The sequence below is a fragment of the Salvelinus sp. IW2-2015 genome, linkage group LG9 (assembly GCF_002910315.2).
Source record: "Salvelinus sp. IW2-2015 linkage group LG9, ASM291031v2, whole genome shotgun sequence".
Lineage (NCBI taxonomy): Eukaryota > Metazoa > Chordata > Actinopteri > Salmoniformes > Salmonidae > Salvelinus > Salvelinus sp. IW2-2015.
The window spans coordinates 15575965-15588274 of NC_036849.1; the positions used below are offsets into that span (position 1 = coordinate 15575965).

A 12310-nucleotide genomic window follows, 5' to 3' on the forward strand; every position below is an offset into this window, starting at 1 on the left:
GGGGGGGGGGGGGGGGGGGTATTTATAGCCAGAGCAGCAGCAGCGGAGCAGCAGACTGTGCCTTAATATAGTTAGGTAAGAGGACAGGGCCAACACAACAGCTGGCTGAGTGAGGGAGCACTGTGTGTGAGGCTTGTCATACACTAAGACCCAGGTGATCTGTTATACACATAGCTACAGCGCTGCACTGACCTAAAACTATCCCCAAACCTCTGCCCTGTCTAACCGCTCTAAAACAACTTAAATAAAATACCGTACTACTTAAGTAGTTTACACCACTGGGGCTTATATGCATTCTCTACCTGTTTATATAGCACTAGTGGCATACATTGTTGGCCACAGATGTCTGGGTGCCAGTTACGTTTGTATGGAAGTGTTGCTACTTAAAAATGGCAGTCTATAATGTTGGTATCCTATTATGCAAACAGCTGACTGGTAGGCTAATTGTACTTATTGGTTTTTCTCACGAAGCTCTAAATATACACCTGTGAAGATATTGATTTCCTTGCACTTTGGTTCAGAGACAAAATGTACTCTGACATACAGGTAACTGCCAAAATAAACGAAACACCAACATAAAGTGCCTTAATAGGGCGTTGGGCCACCACGTGCCGCCGGAACAGCTTCAATGCACCTTGGCATACAGTGCATTTGGAAAGAATTCAGACCCTTTGACTTTTTCCACATTTAGCTACGTTTCAACCGTATTATAAAATGTATTTAAAAAATGTTTTCCCCCTCATCAATCTACACACAATACCCCATAATGACAAAGCAACAGTTTTTTTTTTTTTGTGAAATTATGAAGAAAAAATTATAATATATATATATAACATTTACATACAGTTGAAGTCGGAAGTTTACATACACCTTAGTCAAATACATTTAAACTCCGTTTTTCACAATTCCTGACATTTAATTCTATTAAAAATTCCATGTCTTAGTAGAGAGAATGATTTATTTCAGCTTTTATTTCTTTCATCACATTCCCAGTGGGTCAGAAGTTTACATACACTCAATTAGTATTTGGTAGCATTGCCTTTAAATTGTTTAACTTGGGTCAAACGTTTCGGGTAGCCTTCCACAAACTTCCCACAATAAATTGGGTGAATTTTGGCCCATTCCTCCTGACAGAGCTGGTATAACTGAGTCAGATTTGTAGGCCTCCTTGCTCGCACAAGTTTTTTCAGTTCTGCCCACACATTTCCTATAGGATTGAGGTCAGGGCTTTGTGATGGCCACTCCAATACCTTGACTTTGTTGTCCTTAAGCCATTTTGCCACAACTTTGGAAGTATGCTTGGGGTCATTGTCCATTTGGAAGACCCATTTGCAACCAAGCTTTAACTTCCTGACTGATGTCTTGAGATGTTGCTTCAACATATCCCCATAATTTTCCTCCCTCATGACGCCATCTATTTTGTGAAGTGCACCAGTCCCTCCTGCAGCAAAGCACCCCCACAACATGATGCTGCCACCCCCGTGCTTCACGGATGGGATGGTGTTCTTCGGGCTTGCAAGCCTCCCCCTTTTTCCTCCAAACATAACGATGGTCATTATGGTCAAACAGTTCTATTTTTGTTTCATCAGACCAGAGGACATTTCTCCAAAAAGTACAATATTTGTCCCCATGTGCAGTTGCAAACCATATTCTGGCTTTTTTATGGCGGTTTTGGAGCAGTGGCTTCTTCCTTGCTGAGCGGCCTTTCAGGTTATGTCGATATAGGACTCGTTTTACTGTGGATATAGATACTTTTCTACCTGTTTCCTCTAGCATCTTCACAAGGTCCTTTGCTGTTGTTCACGGATTGATTTGCACTTTTCGCACCAAAGTACGTTCATCTCTAGGAGACAGAACGCGTCTCCTTCCTGAGCGGTATGACGGCTGTGTGGTCCCATGGTGTTTATACTTGTGTACTATTGTTTGTACAGATGAACGTGGTAACTTCAGGCGTTTGGAAATTGTTCCCAAGGATGAACCAGACTTGTGGAGGTCTACAATTTTGTTTCTGAGGTCTTGGCTGATTTCCTTTGATTTTGGCATGATGTCAAGGAAAGTGGCACTCAGTTTGAAGGTAGGCCTTGAAACACATCCACAGGTACACCTCCAATTGACTCAAATTATGTCAATTAGCCTATCAGAACCTTCTAAAACCATGACATAATTTTCTGTAATTTTCCAAGCTGTTTAAATGCACAGTCAACTTAGTGTATGTACACTTCTGACCCACTGGAATTGTGATACAGTGAATTATAAGTGAAATAGTCTGTCTGTAAACAATTGTTGGAAAAATTACTTGTGTCATGCACAAAGTAAATACGCTAACCGACTTGCCAAAACTATAGTTTGTTAACAAGAAATTAGTGGAGTGGTTGAAAAACGAGTTTTAATGACTCCAACCTAAGTGTATGTAAACTTCCGACTTCAACTGTAGCTCATTAAATTAACTCAGAAAACCACGCCTGTGTGGATGAAAGTACGTGCTTTCAATATACTTTGTGTCCTTCATTTACTCAAGGGTTTCCTTTATTTTGGCAGTCACCTGTACATTCTCTGACATAAACACTATAAAGGCCTCTGTAACATGAACGACATTGACTGTTATTGACATGATTAACTGTGGTCATTAGGAAAGATTGATGAGCTCCGCATTGAGGATAGACTTACAGCTTTCAGGATATTGACTGCCTCAGCACTCAGCCAGGATGCATAGCTGATCTCCTCATTCAGGATGGACTCAAACAGGTCGTCCTCGTTCTCCGCCTCAAAGGGGGCGTGGCCAGACAGCATCTCGTAGAGCAGCACGCCGAGAGACCACCAGTCCACAGACGGCCCGTACAGCATCTCCTGGAGGATCTGGGTACCCACAGCACAGCACATCACATCAAACCACATCACATCAAACCACATTACACACCACAGCAAAGAACCTGTACTGTACTTCATCGCCTGGAATTTCTGTACTGGAATATTACAGAAGGTAACATCAGAAACCACTAAGCCAAGACCGGTCACTGGGTTTAGCTGCTCTTCATTGGGATACACTGAGGACTGAGTGTTGGGGATGGCAATGAAGCCCTTCATAAATCCAAACTTGTGTCCTTCAGTCATAAAAATGGAACTATATGCTTCCCGTACAAACCCATGCACATTCCAATACACACATTCATATTCACAAAGGACCCCTCTCTTGGTACATTTGGTGGTGGGGATTTTAAAAATGTTGGCAAACAGAGCCTGTGAGAGGCAGATGGGGCTCTCCTGACAGAACTGAAACGGTGGTAGGTGGCCAATCCAACACAGGTGTGTTACCTAACTGCTAACCACCAGAGAGGCTGGACTAGAGGACCAGTGGTCACAGTGTCGGTATTCAGAGTGGTGGGGTGATGTAGTGGGGCTGGCTCCTATAAAGAATGTGAACTCTAATGACCTTAGACAGATTTATGGGAAACTGATGCTTCATGATTACCATTGGGGTAAAGAATGGCATCTTAGTGCAGAGGAAGGGGTGTATGAGTGGAGGGGGTAAACTGACCTCTGGGGCGATGTAGTCAGGAGTCCCGCAGAAGGTGCCTGTGGCCACACCTTCAAACATGCCCTCCTTGCACATGCCGAAATCAGCCAGCTTACAATGTCCGTCCTTATCAAGGAGCACATTGTCCAGCTTCAGATCCCTGGAAAACACAACAGCACAAACATTCACACACAAATACCTCATTACAGACATCTCCTGACCTGTGACGCCACAGGTAAACCCATAAATCTGTACTTTACATTTTTTTGGGGCAACTATTTCACTTCTAGTATGTTCCCCATTATCAGCGAGTCAGCAAATACTGCTTTATTACATTTTGTGACTGCTAAACTGTCCCATGCCAACCCCGTTGAGTTGTTGCTAAAAGTAAGTCGGTGCGGTGAAAGAGTGTGGTGAGTATAGGCCACATGAGGACAGTGACCACCTGTAGGACCAGGAGACATGGAGAATAGAGCTGAACAGAGAGCTACAGTACTGGCAGCAGAGAGAAGTCTGTCACATTCATGACAGAGCATAATGCGGCTGGGGGTGTGTGCTGCAGTGTCAATATTGACCTGTCAAAATGGGAAATGAATGGAAGACTTCAAACATAGACATTAACAAAATGTTTTGGCGTTGTGCTCGTCGCTCTAGTATCTTTGAAGGTTGTCTAGCGTCTTTGAATTAGCACTACTTATTAGCAATACTTTTATTAGGAGAAACTATAAGGTAGGAGCAGAGCAGAGTAATAAGTAATTTCCTACAGAATAAATCTTCCCCAGTCACACTAAATTGTCTTGTGTCTCTGTCTCTAATGGCTGCCCCTCCTCCTCCTCCCCCCCACTGAGGCCTTTGGAGCCTTGGCAGTCTGAAAAACAGATTAACCAAGCCGATAGCATTAATCTGAGATCAGGTGACACAGCAGTGATGTCATGTCACCAAGGTGATCGACAGGCATAGCTGAGTGAGCAGGTAAAGGTGAGGTAATGATCTGACAAAACATTAAGTGTATGAGAGAGAGGGAGAGAAAGAGATAAAGACAGTGTTACAGGTTAAGCCACGCACGCACACACACACTACTGGAAGGAGAGTGTGGTTGGTTTAAGCTGGTTTGTCCTGACTGACCGTAAACTCATTGTGTAATACTGACTCACTTCCTCATGGTGCCTTTGGCTTACGGCAAAACAAACAACACAGGCCAAGTGAGGGCAGCTCTCTTTTCAACCAAACACTAATGTCGTGTGAATTCAACCCAGGAGTATTCATTTCACTACATGTTATAGGGCAGGGGTATTCAACTCTTACCCTACGAGGTCCGGAGCATAGTGGTTTTCTGTTCTACCTGAAAATGAATTGTACACACCTGGTGTCCCGAGGTCTAAATCAGTCCCTGATTAGAGGGGAACAATGAAAAGATGCAGTGGAACTGGCTTTAAGGTCCAGAATTGAGTTTGAGGGTCATAGGGCATCATGAAGCTTCAGTACAACATCAACACCGACAAGCAGTCCCACAAGAGTTAGTTTTCCATAGAAACAACAGATAGCTAGCTGCCTGTTGAGGGAGCCAGGTGTTTTTTTTAGGCTTGAGTCTAATGAAGCACTGTTCTACTCAGAGTGACCCTCTACTTAATCACAAACCTTGCCTGCTTCCTGTCCTCTGGTTTATCTCAGTGTTTATCTCCAAGCCAACTGCAGTCTCTATCTCACCCACTCACTTCCTCTTCATCACTTCCTGTGAGGCATGGCTGGGTGGGTAGGGAATTAACATAGACAATATACATTAGACCTTTGTCTGTGAGATGTAGGTCATAGTGAAGGTGTGGTCATGACCTTGGGGACAAACAGTCATCCTGATTTGCTGAGAATCACATCTACAACTGGTGATTGTGAAACAGCTGCAGCCGAAGAGGAACAAAGTGCTTCACTAGAATACTGTGAGGGGGAAGTTCTAGGAGAGGGAGGAGTTAGTGATGTACACCCAGACGTTTTACATATTAATGGTTACCCAGCTAGCACATAATGTTCTGAGAACCATATGTTTCTTAGAGCGTAGTTGTCCTATGGTTATTCTATCTTCCCACAACTCTCTGGGAATGGAGCAGAACAGTTGATTGGCTTTGGAACATTCTCTGCACATTTAAGGAACTTGACAAAATAACGTCATTTTCTTGGTACTTCATTACATTTCCTAAAAGTTCAAAACATGGTTACATTTAGTTACAGTTTTGGCAATGTTTTATGAACGTTCTCCAACTGATTTGATATGGTGAATGTTCTCAAATAGTTAAGAGAACGTTAAGAAACAACAGTCTCCTGGGGGAATTTCAATAGTTCAGCATAACAGAAGATCATAGGTTAGAATCTCACTGATGCCTTGCCACAATAACAAAAAAATGTGTCTACATGATAATTGCCTAAGCTAATTCATTTCCATGTGTCCTATCTGTGCTTGGAGTGCAAAACAGTTAACCTGAGCTAGCAGTGTTATAGTCTTACTGAAACATTCAGTGAAAGTTAATCTAGAATTTCCGTTCTCAGGATGTTAATAAAACCTCCCAGGAAAACATTTAGGGAACAATAGTAAAACGTTCTCAGAATCTCCTGTACGTATGATCCCAGAACAAGCTACATTTTCACGTACGTTCTCAGAACGGTAAAACTGAATGTTTTTTAAGCGGTCAGGAAACTTATGGCTTAGTTCCCAGAACCAAAAACGTACGTTCCCTCAACTTCCAAGGAACCAAATGTGCTTGCTGGGTAGTTTGTGTGCGGTTTTGGTCTTCAAACGTGAGAATGACTAACAGCACAGTCAGCAAACATAAAGAGATTACGATCTAGTCATAATACATTCGAGACAAACGCTAAAACTAATGTGTTCTCCAAAAGGGTAAGCTGGTGGTCTGTAACATGTTGACATCAGGTACTATTAGCTCTGGCCTTCGATTCAAGACTATATTAATGGACCAAAATCGAGGTTAAAGCACTTTTGCAAAAACAATTATTAAAATTGTATTGCCCCTGATGGGCTAATATTATCAACCTTTTACCTCAGGGTGAAAGAGCACAAGGAAGAGATAGTTGAGACACGATAAAGACATTACTTTACATAATACACTTGGGCTACATCTGGGGCCATGAGCTGAGAAGTCAGCACAAGGTCTTTAGTACTGTTATAGAGCAAGACCTGGAGTACTAGCGTTAGGCTATTTCCAGGAAAGGACATTAGCTCGTCACGTGAAGCTAGCAGTCATGCTATGTGGCGCTGACACGGAGGGCTATCTAAATATAAACTCAACATTTAGCGTAGCCGCTCACATGATGCTGCCACCTTTATCAACATGAGGCTTGACAGAGACCTTTGTGTTGGCCATCACTGTAAGTTGACAACAGCCCCGTAAAAAGACGAGATGGATTAGAACCAGTCAAAGGCCACCTTGGCATCACTCCAACTAAATGTTAGCGGTCTCTATATAAGAGCATGTGATTGTGTGTCAGACCTGTAGACGATGCCCTTGCTGTGCAGGAACATAAGTGCAGAGGTGATCTCGGCGGTGTAGAAGCGAGCGCGGCACTCCTCAAACTTTCTGGACTTCTGGATGTGGAACATGAGGTCGCCCCCATTGACAAACTCCATCACAAAGAACAGGCGGTCCTGGAACACAGGGACAATGGCTCCTTTCTCAAATACACAACAATGAAACCCCACTACCTCCACAACAGCTCGAGGACATACCAATTCCTCGTGTCAAGGAGGTAATGGTGTCTAATACTCATACATTTCATGAGCCCATATAGCAGATTCATGCAGCAATCACTGCAGAGCCACAACTCCATGATACTAATGAGAAAATACACTGTGCAAATACATACATCCTTTTTTCTCATTACAAGTTAGACACCCGCATGTTCCAGAACATGGGAGCAGGAAAAAACACTTCCCTGTGGAACACGAAGTGCAGTACTGTCTGGGTCATAAATGTCCCAGACATGACTAGCCAGCACATGGTAGAACAGACCCTGTGAACACTAGCTAAGTAGAGAGTCTATAGAGTTTCGATTGACCTTACTATGATCATCTCCTAAACATGTCTTACATTGACTTCATGTCATTGGTAAGATATTATCAAGCCGAATAAAAAACATGAGCTGGCGCACACCCAGAAAAAATTATTTTATCTAGAGGTGGTGACTAACGGCAAATAAACTATAAGCGACATTTTTTATAGCTTATAAGATATTAACTAGTAACACAACTGCATTAGAGTCGTGGTTATGAATGGTGTGGAAAGGCTCTGTGAGAGTGCAGGTGCAATTAGACCTGAAGCAAGTCAATTTACCCCCTCTAATAACAAAGGAAAAAGACAGCAAACTATTAAGTTAAGATAGATGGGGTCTAGGGGCAGTTAAGAATAAGAAAGCTGTGTATAGGAGCCAGGGCAAAATGAGCTTATGGTGGGCTAATCAAACACAAGGGGTGTGATATGAAGTGGTAGCCTGAGGAACAGGGAGCAGGGGTATAGGAAGGAGTAAAGGTAGTTAACTTTTAGTAACAGAGGAAGGGAATGGGCTGTATCATGGATCCATCACTCAACGCTGCTCTATTTTGATCCAAAGTGAAGTAGGCCAGCGAGGGTTCAAACAGCTAAAGCAGATTAGGCTACTGGGTGGGAGAATAGCTCTGTCATGCAGAGGGTCATTCACACTGTGCTGCATTCCCACTCAGATAACGTCAGGGCACTGCTGCCCTCAACAGGACACTCTAGGCATTACAGCTACAGACTTGCCAGTGCGTGCGTGCGTGCGTGAGTGAGTGAGAGACTCTTACCGGTGTCTGAAAGCAGCAGTAGAGCTGAGTGAGGTACGGGTGGCAGCTGGCCAGTGACAGCACTCTCTTCTCTGTCATGGTGCACTCAACATCATCGTCCTGCAGAATTATGTCCTTCTTCAGCACCTTCACTGCAAACACCCGCTCACCGCTGTTCAACCGAGCCAGCATCACCTGAAATAGGAACACACAGCACACAGACGTTAATTACTGGTACCCAACTCTAGACCATCACACAGTCCATGGTGGTATTGCTCTATGGTGGTTGTCTCACCTTGCCGAAGCTGCCCTTCCCCAGCACCTGTAGGAAGGTGAAGTCAGAGATGCCCAGCTGTCTGGTCTGCTGCTGAGGGGTTTCACTCTCTCTCCTCACACTGAGGGCCCGCTCCTGGCCCTGCACTCCAGTGGACTGGGGAACAACAGGATGAGCATTTAACTACTGAGTATGTTCATATTGGTATGTATGTATGTATGTACAGTGGGGAGAACAAGTATTTGATACACTGCCGATTTTGCAGGTTTTCCTACTTACAAAGCATGTAGAGGTCTGTAAATTTTATCATAGGTACACTTCAACTGTGAGAGACGGAATCTAAAACAAAAATCCAGAAAATCACATTGTATGATTTTTAAGTAATTAATTTGCATTTTATTGCATGACATAAGTATTTGATCACCTACCAACCAGTAAGAATTCCGGCTCTCACAGACCTGTTAGTTTTTCTTTAAGAAGCCCTCCTGTTCTCCACTCATTACCTGTATTAACTGCACCTGTTTGAACTCGTTACCTGTATAAAAGACACCTGTCCACACACTCAATCAAACAGACTCCAACCTCTCCACAATGGCCAAGACCAGAGAGCTGTGTAAGGACATCAGGGATAAAATTGTAGACCTGCACAAGGCTGGGATGGGCTACAGGACAATAGGCAAGCAGCTTGGTGAGAAGGCAACTACTGTTGGCGCAATTATTAGAAAATGGAAGAAGTTCAAGATGACGGTCAATCACCCTCGGTCTGGGGCTCCATGCAAAATCTCACCTCGTGGGGCATCAATGATCATGAGGAAGGTGAGGGATCAGCCCAGAACTACACGGCAGGACCTGGTCAATGACCTGAAGAGAGCTGGGACTACAGTCTCAAAGAAAACCATTAGTAACACACTACGCCGTCATGGATTAAAATCCTGCAGCGCACGCAAGGTCCCCCTGCTCAAGCCAGCGCATGTCCAGGCCCGTCTGAAGTTTGCCAATGACCATCTGGATGATCCAGAGGAGGAATGGGAGAAGGTCATGTGGTCTGATGAGACAAAAATAGAGCTTTTTGGTCTAAACTCCACTCGCCGTGTTTGGAGGAAGAAGAAGGATGAGTACAACCCCAAGAACACCATCCCAACCGTGAAGCATGGAGATGGAAACATCATTCTTTGGGGATGATTCTCTGCAAAGGGGACAGGACGACTGCACCGTATTGAGCCTGTCTCTTATACACATCTAGATGTGTATAAGAGACAGTGGCTGGGTCTTCCAGCATGACAACGACCCGAAACACACAGCCAGGGAAACTAAGGAGTGGCTCCGTAAGAAGCATCTCAAGGTCCTGGAGTGGCCTAGCCAGTCTCCAGACCTGAACCTGTCTCTTATACACATCTAGATGTGTATAAGAGACAGCTCCAGACCTGAACCCAATAGAAAATCTTTGGAGGGAGCTGAAAGTCCGTATTGCCCAGCGACAGCCCCGAAACCTGAAGGATCTGGAGAAGGTCTGTATGGAGGAGTGGGCCAAAATCCCTGCTGCAGTGTGTGCAAACCTGGTCAAGAACTACAGGAAACATATGATCTCTGTAATTGCAAACAAAGGTTTCTGTACCAAATATTAAGTTCTGCTTTTCTGATGTATCACATACTTATGTCATGCAATAAAATGCTAATTAATTACTTAAAAATCATACAATGTGATTTTCTGGATTTTTGTTTTCGATTCCGTCTCTCACAGTTGAAGTGTACCTATGATAAAAATTACAGACCTTTACATGCTTTGTAAGTAGGAAAACCTGCAGTGTATCAAATACTTTTTCTCCCCACTGTATGTACAGTGGCTTCGAAAAGTATTCATACACCTTGACTTATTTTGTTGTGTTACAGCCTGATTAAATTGATCATTTTTCTCACCAATCTACACACACTACCCCATAATGAAAAAGTGAAAACATGATTATCAAAATGTTTGCACATTTATTGAAAATGAAATACTGAAATATCTAATTGACATACGTATTCACACCCGAGTCAATACTTTGTAGAAGCACTTTTGGCAGCAATTACAGCTGTGAGTCTTTCTAGGTAAGTCTTTCCACACCTGGATTGTGCAACATTTGCCCGTTGTTCTTTAAAAAAAAAACTATCTTCAAGCTCTGTCAAATTGGTTGTTGATCATTGCTAGACCACCATTTCCAGGTATTGCCGTAGATTTTCAGTATGCTTGAAAACATGGAGTGGTACTCAGTAATGTGTTGTATTGGATTTGCCCCAAACATATCACTTTGTATTCAGGACAAAAAGTTAATTACTTTGCCACATTTTTTGCAGTATTACTTTAGTGCCTTGTAGCAAACAGGATGCATGTTTTGGAATATTTGTATTCTATACAGGCAATCTTCTTTCCCATCTGTCAATTAGGTTAGTATTGTGGACTAACTACAATGTTGTTGATCCATCCTCAGTTTCCTTCTATCACACCCACTAAACTCTGTAACTGTTTTAAAGTCACCATTGGCCTCGTGAAATCCTTAACCGGGTTTCCTTCCTCTCCGGCAATGGAGTTAGGAAGGACGCCTGTACCTTTCTAATGACTGGGTGTATTGATACACCATCCAAAGCGTAATTAAACACATTACCATTCTTTTTTGTTGTTGTTGACCCATCGACCAATAAGTGCCGTTCTTTGCGAGGCATTGGAAAACCTCCCTGGTCTTTGTGGTTGAATCTGTGTTAGAAATTCACTGCTCAACTGAGGGATCTTAAATATAACTTATTACATTTTAAATTCAGGGTGTAACACAACAAAATGTAGAAAAAGTCAAGGGGTGTGAATACTTTCTGAAGGCACTGTATGTATGTATGTATGTATGTCTTAATCTCTCTCTCTCTCCTACCAGTGAATTCCGTTTGGAGAAGCCCCCGGCCTGCAGGCCCATCTCTGCCAACTTGTTGGCCAGCTCCACACTGTTGACCCCACAGCTGGGTGCTACGTTGCCCTTACAACGGATGTGCACGTTCATCTTACAGCCTGCAGAGGAGAGACACACAATACACAGGAAGTACAGGTTAATAAGCCGTGCAGATTTCTACCTGTCTATAAACATCCGACAGAAAGAGAGAGTATGAGAAATTAAAGAGAAAGAATCTTACTCTTGCAGTGTAGACCCTGTCTGACAAGGCCCCATAGTAGAGAACCACAGTGGTCACAGAAGGTGGGTGCCTTAAAGTTGTGGATGTTGAACTTGTGGGGGACGTTGATACTGAAGCCTTGGTTGGTGGTCTGTGAATGAGATTATCAGTATGTCACCCCATTGACCTAGGCTTGCTCAAGCAAACCATCATATGGCATCATAATTAATTAGCAAGTAATTATGCTACTTCTCAAAACATAAATGTTTTTCTTCACATACCAGTATATTAATAAGTCATGTGTCAATCTGTCTAGTTCCTATTTTTCTTCAGTGGTATGGTTTGTTCATATGTGTAGTAGACCGAGACATGAAACTTGAATGTTCAGCATACATTGAACCTCAGTTTGAGACAAGTTCCCTAAAATGTCTTTAGTGTACTTGTTGAATATGTGTGATAATATTCAGTAGCTTGATGTTGTTGGCCCACACCTTTCTGCCTCACTGAACAACTCAACACAAACAGCATCCTGGGCAGGGTCCCTGATCAACACACAGCTGCTGAATACATGTATGTTCATCAT

The 12310-nt window shown here is 43.1% G+C and overlaps 1 protein-coding gene across 1 annotated transcript in view; it reads right to left on the minus strand.

The window, feature by feature from the left end:
- Nucleotides 1-2598: 2598 nt before the first annotated feature.
- The window catches only part of LOC111968659 (protein kinase C eta type), a 28778-nt gene continuing 19066 nt past the window's right edge, over nucleotides 2599-12310 (minus strand). The window contains exons 6-12 of the mRNA XM_023994426.2: nucleotides 11749-11878; nucleotides 11493-11626; nucleotides 8614-8748; nucleotides 8340-8513; nucleotides 7012-7166; nucleotides 3536-3674; nucleotides 2599-2856 (exon numbers count right to left, since the gene is read on the minus strand). Of these exons, the coding sequence (XP_023850194.2) occupies nucleotides 2614-2856; nucleotides 3536-3674; nucleotides 7012-7166; nucleotides 8340-8513; nucleotides 8614-8748; nucleotides 11493-11626; nucleotides 11749-11878 (1110 nt within the window). The 3' untranslated portion in view covers nucleotides 2599-2613. The remainder of the gene's footprint in view (nucleotides 2857-3535; nucleotides 3675-7011; nucleotides 7167-8339; nucleotides 8514-8613; nucleotides 8749-11492; nucleotides 11627-11748; nucleotides 11879-12310) is intronic.